Source organism: Buteo buteo, chromosome 9 (genome assembly GCF_964188355.1).
Source record: "Buteo buteo chromosome 9, bButBut1.hap1.1, whole genome shotgun sequence".
Classification (NCBI taxonomy): domain Eukaryota; kingdom Metazoa; phylum Chordata; class Aves; order Accipitriformes; family Accipitridae; genus Buteo; species Buteo buteo.
The window spans coordinates 46,395,293-46,403,699 of record NC_134179.1 but is presented as its reverse complement, the minus strand read 5'-3'; the positions used below and the strand labels follow the sequence as shown (position 1 = coordinate 46,403,699).

General features: G+C 60.6%; 1 protein-coding gene across 1 annotated transcript; it reads right to left on the bottom strand.

Annotated features, from left to right (window-relative positions):
- Positions 1-892: 892 nt before the first annotated feature.
- G6PC1 (glucose-6-phosphatase catalytic subunit 1) lies at positions 893-5,546 on the bottom strand. The gene is made up of 5 exons (XM_075036957.1): positions 5,279-5,546; positions 4,016-4,125; positions 3,103-3,211; positions 2,750-2,865; positions 893-2,225 (listed from the first exon to the last, which is right to left on the bottom strand). Exons 1-5 carry the CDS (start codon positions 5,506-5,508, stop codon positions 1,714-1,716), a joined length of 1,077 nt encoding a protein of 358 aa, XP_074893058.1. The 5' UTR covers positions 5,509-5,546; the 3' UTR covers positions 893-1,713.
- Between the last annotated feature and the right edge of the window lie 2,861 nt (positions 5,547-8,407).

Here is an 8,407-nt window from a genome sequence, read left to right as displayed (position 1 = left end):
TCAGTGTTTTGGCAGCGGGAGGGCTCCCATCAGATGGCTGGGAAAGGCTGCAAAGCCTCACACTCTGCTGCCACATGTGGTAAAGGCCATCCAAACCACAGCAAGACAAGGGACATTACCATGGCTCTGCTGGACACCGTCTCCCGAAGGCATTGCAAGATCTGGGCAGGGGAGATGGCATTTCTCAGGTGCACCACAGCAGAGAACACTGCTGATGCTTATAGCTGGGTATGGGGTAAATGCTGCAGGAACTGGTGTTTTGGGGGAGATACTGCACATGCACATGTAGAGTCTGGCAGGAAGAAAGTATCTGTACCTTCATATCTATTTTAAACTATATCTCAGACTGAGAGAGGATGTTTACTAACTGAGTTAATTGGCAGGCTGTACAGCCTGTACGGCTTTGAAGTCAGCAGGGCGAGCCCACAGCCGGCTTCCTGCTAACGAGCACGGCGCCGAGGCAGGGACGTGTCCGCCGAGCCGGCAGCAGCGAAGCAGCTTGACCCCACGTTGACGCAGCCGCTTCCCGCGCCCCGGGCAGACCCGGCCTTCAGGCGAGCAGTGCCGGGAGACCAAGCCAGCACTGACCACTGGGCCCTGACCCCGCAATGCAGCCAGCAGCCAAATGGCAGCTCTGTCCCCGCAGCCTGGGGGCTCAGCACAGCCCCAGCCGAGCCGGTTGGTCTCAAAGCCGTGCTTGTTTCCGTAACCAGCGAGGTGACGCGAGTGTGTCCCTGTCCTGGCACAAGGTGCACCCAGAAACCCTGGATAAACAGCGCAAAAAGCAGCTCGTCCCCCTGCACTGTGCTGGCCATGTCCAACTGCACCTAAGGGTGAAAGGTGACGAGGACTGGGGGAGCCTGGCGCTGCCTTTCCCAGTGGTATGCCCATGCCTTGCAGGTGGTGGTAGGAGCAGGACCCCATGGGAGATGTCCTTCCTTCAATACCACCAGCAGCCTCCTCCGCAGTCCCTGCACGTGGGAGCCAATCCCCCATCCCGCCTCACTGGCCAGCGAGATGTCCGAACTCACCAGCTAAACACACCTTCAGGTTTAATAAAATACCTCGTTTACAGATACACCCATATGTATATGTGTCTATAGCTACGCATTATGTATGTGTACACACATATGCAGATGTGTACACCATGCCACTTCACACAGCAGTGAATACTGAACACCTCAGGACTGGGGTGGAGCTCCTGCAAGCCGGTGCTTTACCTCCAAATCCCAGTGTCTGCCCATTGCTGTAACAGAGCTGCCTCGCCAGCAGCCCCCGAGCACCCATGGGTGAGCACCCTGCTTCCAGTGCTGCCGTCCCCAGCCCTGCAGCATGGAGGTGGTGCATCCCCATGAGCTGCAGGGGACCGCAGGGTCTTCCCTCTGCTGCCACCGGGTCCCCGGCTGATGAACCCCACCCGTGGATGCGGGAAGGGTGGCAGGAGAGCCCTGGGAGCACAGGGCTCACTGTGCCATCGGTTGGCCACAGACCACCCGACCTTACAGCATGACCAGCATTGTGGGTCCACGCCACGGGAGCCATCTGGCAGCACAGCCAGCCCGGCCTTAGTCTGCTCCCAGTGTGGAGTCAGTCTGTGCAGATTTAGCGGGGAGCAAACTGTGGCTGGGCTGCACCCGTGGTCCAGTGACTGCCCCCGAGCCCAGAGCTGGGGGGGCCGCCTGCCCAGGCACACCATTACCTGCACGGACGCCCCTAGACAGCCTTCTTGTCCTGAGTGGCCCGGAGATGGGAGATGCAGTAGGGAATGAGGCTGACGGTGGCCAGTGGCACAGCTGCGCTCTTGCAGAAGGAGAGGACGTAGAAGAGCAGCTGCATGTGGGAGGGCGGCTTGAAGGCGTCGAAGAGGTGTAGGACGAGGAGGGAGGTGGCGATGCAGCCCAGGCGGAAGGGCAGCTGCTGGCCCTGCTTCCCCCGGCAGCTCTCCAGGTACATGTGGGAGTTGAGGGCCAGCCCCAGCCCGAAGAGGATGCCCAGGTTACGGAGGAGGCTGGCGAAGGGGGTGGTGTCGATGTGGACCCACTCGGGGTGGGCGCACCACCTCCGCGCCTTCTCCAGCGTCCAGAGCAGGTCCACGCCGAGCACCCGCAGCAGGAGGTAGAAGCCCAGGGCAAAGCTGAAGAGGAAGAAGGTGATGCCCAGGTACCGGCGGAGGCTGGCATGGTAGATGCAGTGGACGTGCTGGAAAGTCTTGGCCACAGCCATCCCTGCCAGTAATGAAGCAGGAGAGGAGGCGGTGCTGATCAGTGAGTGATTGCCTGCCTCAGGGCGGTGGAGCCGAGCAGATCCCACAGCCCTGGGTGCTCTGGCGGGGGACATGTGCTGGGGGCTACCCAGTTGCTCCCATGTAGTGCTGACTGCCCCGACGGCCACCACTGTGCCCCGTTGCTCACAGACAACTGATTCTGCTCTGTTGCCCAGTGACAACCCTTCCACACCCCAGGCCTGCCCTGCCTGTGCCTTTGGGCCACGTTCACTGTCCCCCAGAACCCAGCAGTGGCTGGCAGCGCCCTGCCTGCCTGGGACTCGTGCCTCAAATGGGATAGGGACAAAGGCATGTCCTGGTGGGCATCCTGCCCGTGACGATGAGGGCAGTAACTGCAGAGCCACTGATACAGCTTTCTGTCACAACCCCGCACACATCTGTCAGGCTGTGCACTCTTCCTGGCCGGTGCTGCGGACCAGCACGGCGGTGCTGTGGGGAAGGGGACCGGGGGTTTGATGCACTCACCTGAAATGACCCCCGCAATGACCTGATGGGGGAAGTGGGCAGCAATGAAGACTCGGGACAGGCAGACGCAGACCTGAACTGCCCAGAACCCTGTCCAAAGCACCATCCACAGCACCCTGCAAGGGGCAGGCGGCCACATCAGTGCCAGGGCCAGCTCTCGCTGCCCGGAGTGCTGCGGTCGCACCCTGAGCAGTGCCTGGCTGCCCACCGAGCATGTCCTGGTGCACACCCCGCCTGGGGTGCCATGGCCCGGCTGTCTGCCCACAGCCTTGTGCCTCAGTGGGCTCAGATGCAAGCCTGTCGGCTCTGGAGCACCCTCTGCCCAGCACAGGTGATTTTGGCAAACAGCTTACCAGTATTTGAGCGTCCTCAACTGCTTCTTCCCCATGGCAGTGGAGAGGAGGGCTGTCACCATGACATAGTACACACCTGCTGCGCCCATGGCGTGGCCGGAGGGGCTCCCTGGGCAAGAAGAGAGACCCAGGTCAGACTCTCCTTCAGAGCAGGCTGTGCCCTCGTGCCTGGGGGGCTCCCAGGCAGCAGCCCAGGCTCCAGGGGCTGCGGCACTGGGTGGCACTGCACCCAGCACCAGTCCCCCAGTGGCTGTGGTGCCACCTCTATGGCAGGCGCCCAGTTCCCTCCCTAGGCGCAGGCAAGGCTGGAGCAGGAGACAGCACAGCAGGGGCAGTGTGGGAGCATGGCTCTGGCTCCGCAGCCCATCTGCCAGGCAAGACTGGGCGGAGGGCACTGACCATTCCCGATGGCTTGTGCTGAGTGCGCCAGGAACACCTGAAGCCCTTCCCTGGCTCCGGTAGAAACCCCCAGGCAAAGTACAGACAGAGCTGCTTTGGAACCAGGCAAGCCCCTTCCCCATGGAGCGGCTGCCCACATTTGGGGCTGAAGGGCAGAGCACAGCGCCGGCAAGGGCCAAGGCTGTGGCCGAGCACAGGCAGGGGTTTGTGCTGAACCGCCACGTCTGTGCCGAGGGTCAAGGTCTGCTCCGTGCAGGGGCTGCCCTGCCTCCCCCTGCTGCGGGCACAGCCGGCGTCCCCAGGGGCTGAGGCGGGGGCCAATGCTGTGGCTCAGTGATAACAGCCCTCTCTCAAGAGCTAGCTAGGGGTATGTGCCGCTGGTGGGCTGCCAGCCGCGGCCCCAGCGATGGCAGCACCCTCCTCCCTGCGGGGACCAAGACCCAGAGTGGGGAGCTGCATGTGCAGGTCCCCCGGGCAAGCGCCTGCTGCCTCTGCCAGGGTTGGGGGTCCCTACCAGGGCCGGTCTCACAGGTGAGTGGAAACTGCTGGATCTCTGGGGCGGAGGTGTTGCTGTAATAGTCCGTCTCGTGGACCCACCAGTATGGTCTCTCCCCAAAGAGGATCCTGAAAAGAAAGGAGAACGAGGGCTCTAGGGGTCCTGGGCACTAGAGCAGGCAGGCACCACTGCGGTTTCTGCTCTGGCCCAGGAGCTGGAAGAGGCAAAGGACCCATGAGCCATCCAGGGCATCCTGACAGACACAGAATCCAGCTGGTCGCTTGGTCCCAACAGCCGACACTGCCTGTCCGTATCCCCATCCCTGGGCCCTGAAGGGAAAGAGCAAGAACTTCCTGGGAGCAAGTCAACACGCTGAGAAAGAGGAGCGGTGTCTGCTCCCTCTAAGTCTTTTTCAGGCCAAGAGCAACTGTCTCATGGTGGCATCAGAGGCAGAGGCCACCCGCCCCATCACACATGCAGGCAGTGTGAGCATCCCGGGTTATTCGAGCTGCAGGGCAGCCGCAGAACTGGGGCAGCCAGCACAAACCCCCTACCACACTGCTGGGTCCTGCCACAGGAATGTGGGACACGCACACAGGTGCATGCAGCCCCAAAACCTTGGGACGCTGAAATGCAGCGGCAGGGATGGCACTGTGCTGGTCCACTGCCCCTGCAGCCGCTGGTACCACAGCCCACCACCCACAGGGATGGCACCCATGGCTACCAGCTGACACCGAACCCTGCCGGGCCGTGATGCCAGCATGGATCGGCCTCATGGTACAACTGACACGGCTGACAAGGCCATCTCGTGCCTGGAGCAGTGGCTGGGTTCCTCGTGTGCTCCCTACCATGACTTTGCATCAGCGTTATCAGCCGTGGAAAGGAAGGGAATATCAGTGTCCTGGATTACCCATGGGAAATGCTTGCCTAAAAGATCAGGGGAGCACCAAGCCCTGATCCCGCATATCAGAGCCGTGCCAGGCCATCCCAGAGGCCTCCCGTGGTGAGGGGTTCCATGCAGCCCCCACGCAGAACTGCAGCCCCAGCTGACAGCAAAGGGGTCTGTTTGCAGGAGGGTCCATCTCTCTGCCTGGCTTCTGGGAAGTGGGGAGACCCGCTGCTGCACAGTTCAGGAAGGAGTGACTATTACCACTGGCAAGCTGGAGGCCAAATTCTGGTCTTTGTTTTACACCAGTGTCAAGGTTGAGAGTGCACATCTGGCCTGCATCAGTCCAGCTGTGCCAACATGCCCAGAGGGAGCCGTGGCGCAGGGCCACTCACCACTTGAAGACGAGGTTGAGCCAGTCACCGATCACGGCCACCCAGATGAGCCTGATGCCTACTGACTTGCTGAAGTGGAACCAGATAGGGAAGAGGACGAAGAAAGTGTTCCTGAGGTCGGCAGCAAAGGAGATGAAGAGGAACCAGTCCTGGGAGCCCTGGAAATGTTCCTGCAGCCAGTGTGTTGCCTGGATGCCCATGTCGTGCAGGAGGTTCATGCCAGCCTCCATCTTCCTCAGCAGCCACTGCCCTTCAGCGCAGCTCAGGCTGTCCCACGCTCCACTGTGCCGCTGGGGTTTTATACTCTGTGGGCTCTTGTTTGCTGCGGGCAGGTCGCTTGTCCCAGCACTGATCTTTGGACCCAAACCCACTTTTGCCAAAGGTGCATCACCGGGGGGTTGTTACAAACATGTTTGGAACAACTTACGTAAAAGGGAAAAACAGGCTTCGAGGGCGCATGGACCGTGGGGTGCTCCGGCACCAGCACCTTAACCCTTCCCCGCACGGTCCAGCATGTGGGCAGCTGCCTCACTCGGGGGGGATCCTGCAGCCCCTGCTCTTCCTGCTGCCCAACACAACAGTTCAGCTGCTCCTACTGAACCTGAGTTTGCTCCGATATGAGGGAGGAGATTCAAGCACCCACACTCTGCATGAACAGCACTGCAGAGCTGCCGCAGCCCCAAACTGTGACGTTTCTTCCATCCCTCTGCCATCACCCCAAGCACCACTGGAGCATCGCAGGGATGCCCGGGAGCATGGACTGGGTCGTGCATGGCTTGGGGGGCAGGCTGTCCACCACCCCCTCGTCAGCTGAAACCTCCAGCTGATGAAAAAACACCTCTCTGCCATGGTGTTTGCCAGGCTGATTTAATGAGGACTCTGCATAATGGAAAACTTTCCAAGTCATTTCTGGAGCTCCCTGCAGCCTCAGACAGCGAGGCTTGGGGAGCTCCTGGCTGCCATCGATGTTTTTCTGATCTCTGGTGTGGGGTTAAAGGACCTTTGCCAATGACATTCCCAGTGAGGGAAGGCATTCCTCCCAGCACAGCTCCCCTGGTTTAACCCTCTTCTGCACAAAACTGCCCTGTCAGACCCCGGCTCCGGGACAGAGCCGAACACACCATTCGTCCAGCCGGTGCCAGGTCCCTGCCTGTGGCCTTTCCCCACCCCAGCCGCACCACGCTGTTGCTGGCAGCAGTGCCGGCACCGCAGCTTTATCCTCCTGTTCGTCCCCAGGAGGTAACGGTGAATGAGTAACATGGAGAGCTATTTCCAGGAGCCTGAGGACACAGGGTCAGCCTGGCAGGAGCCCTCCTTCCCCAGCTCTGGCCGGCCATCACGGCTGCTGACGCACACACATGCAGCCCCATGGCCGTGGAGCGACTTGCCCAGCCAAAGCCCGCTGCAGCAAAACAGGCAGCTGCCCTTTCATGGGGGAACAGGCAACGAGGCGTTAATGATTAGCAGCCAGTGAAAATGCATCACTTATCTCTCTCCTCGAGAAAGTTCAGGTCAAGATCCTTGAACTGCCCATGTGCCGTTTGCGGGTGCAGAGCAGGCAGAGGTTGTGTCCAGTGGGGAGTCCTGCCTGCAAAGAGGGGGCTCTGCGCAGCATCCTGTGCTCCTGCCTGCACAACATCTGGGGAGCCACAGGATCTAACAGGCGAACACAGCAAACCTTCCTCCCTGGGATACAGGCACAGACCGCTCTTGGAGCTGCCAGGCTGAGGAAAACCGACCATATTCGCAAATGCCTGTGCTCTGAAGGCAGTTGGACGATTAGAGCTCTGCCTCAATCTGCCTTGCAAGGCTGGGACTGCCAGGGCAGATCTGCAGTTGCAGACCAGTGATGCCTGTGCTCTGCAGGCAGCTTGTCCTTGGCCTCAAGGACCTGCCTGTCGGGTGGCAGCAGGTCGGATCCCTCCCGGCATCCTCGCTTCACACCAGGGCTGACTCTCCTGGGCAAAGGGAAACGTGGGCACAGCCAAAGCCTGACCCTGCTCTCAGCATCCTTGGCCCAGGCTGGCCTGATCCAACCCTGTTCCCAGGGACAGAGTGCAGCCAGAGCAGCCTCACTGTGCTGGGGAGCGGGGCCAGGGGAGTTCCAGGGTGGCCAGGGCTATGCATGGGGTGGGGAGGCAGCACTAAGGGGCTCACGCTGGTCCTGCCGAGCAAAAGTTTCCCAGCTGCCGTCAGTGAACTGGAAATTCACGTGAAGGAGAGGAAAACTGAGTGCCCGAGAGAGAAACTGTGCAAATGCTGCAGGATCAGCCCCGGCCGCAGGCGCATCCCTGCCCGAGGCTGCTCCTCCCTGTCCCTCCCAGCCTGGGCTCGCTGAGGCCAGGGGACACGGACGCAGCTGCTCCAGCCTCCAGACTGAGCTCCCAACCTACAAAAAAACCCCAACAAAGCAGAAGTTTGCACAGAAATGGAATTAATCTTGCAAAACAAATTCCCCAACAGCTCATAGGGTCCTTAACAGAGAGTGGCTTTGGCCAGCGTGAAGGAATGCAACAGACTTGGCTTCTGCATTGAAAATGTTTTGAAACAGTCAGCAATAAATTCTCCCTGAGAGATTTCATAGCAGAAAATAGGGGCAAAAGGTGTTGGGGGATGGGGACTAGCATGCTCCAGTCCCCTTGGAAAGGGTCACTGCAGTAAAACTGGGGCCGCAGCAGGGAGAGGCTGGGAAACGGGACGGGAGCAGCCACCTCCTCCTTCCCAGCACAGCGAGGGCTGGAGCAGCGTGGGAGCGCACATGAAGCGCTGCCGATGGAGCTGTGCTGCCGACAGCACCTGGGGTTTTGCATCCTGGCCGGTTTGGCCGTTGGTTGTGGGAGCACCATGCCAGTCTCTTGCTCGTCCCTTGCACTGGGCAGGCACGCTGGCAGCCCTGCTAGCCTGCGATGTGCATTGCAAACTGACCAGGGTGGCTTTCCCAGGGGAGGAATGGGGCCAGGCTGGGGGTGCTTTATTTCTGCACTGGGGTCTGTGTGCAATGAGCCCAGGATCAGCTGGCAGCCCAGGAGCTGCGTGCCTGCAGTGGCAGTGGCTGGTTCCGGGACACGGTGTCCCTGCAATTCCAAGGCACCAGATGCAGCTGCAAGAGGCGCAGCACACATGGGTGCT

Coding starts and splice junctions, on each gene's coding strand:
- G6PC1 (XM_075036957.1), bottom strand. CDS start 5,508: ATGGAGGCTGGCATGAACCTCCTGCACGACATGGGCATCCAGGCAACA. Junction 3,212..4,015: donor CACCTGTGAGACCGGCCCTG/GTAGGGACCCCC, acceptor CTTCTTGCCCAG/GGAGCCCCTCCGGCCACGCC. Junction 2,226..2,749: donor CATTGCGGGGGTCATTTCAG/GTGAGTGCATCA, acceptor CATTACTGGCAG/GGATGGCTGTGGCCAAGACT.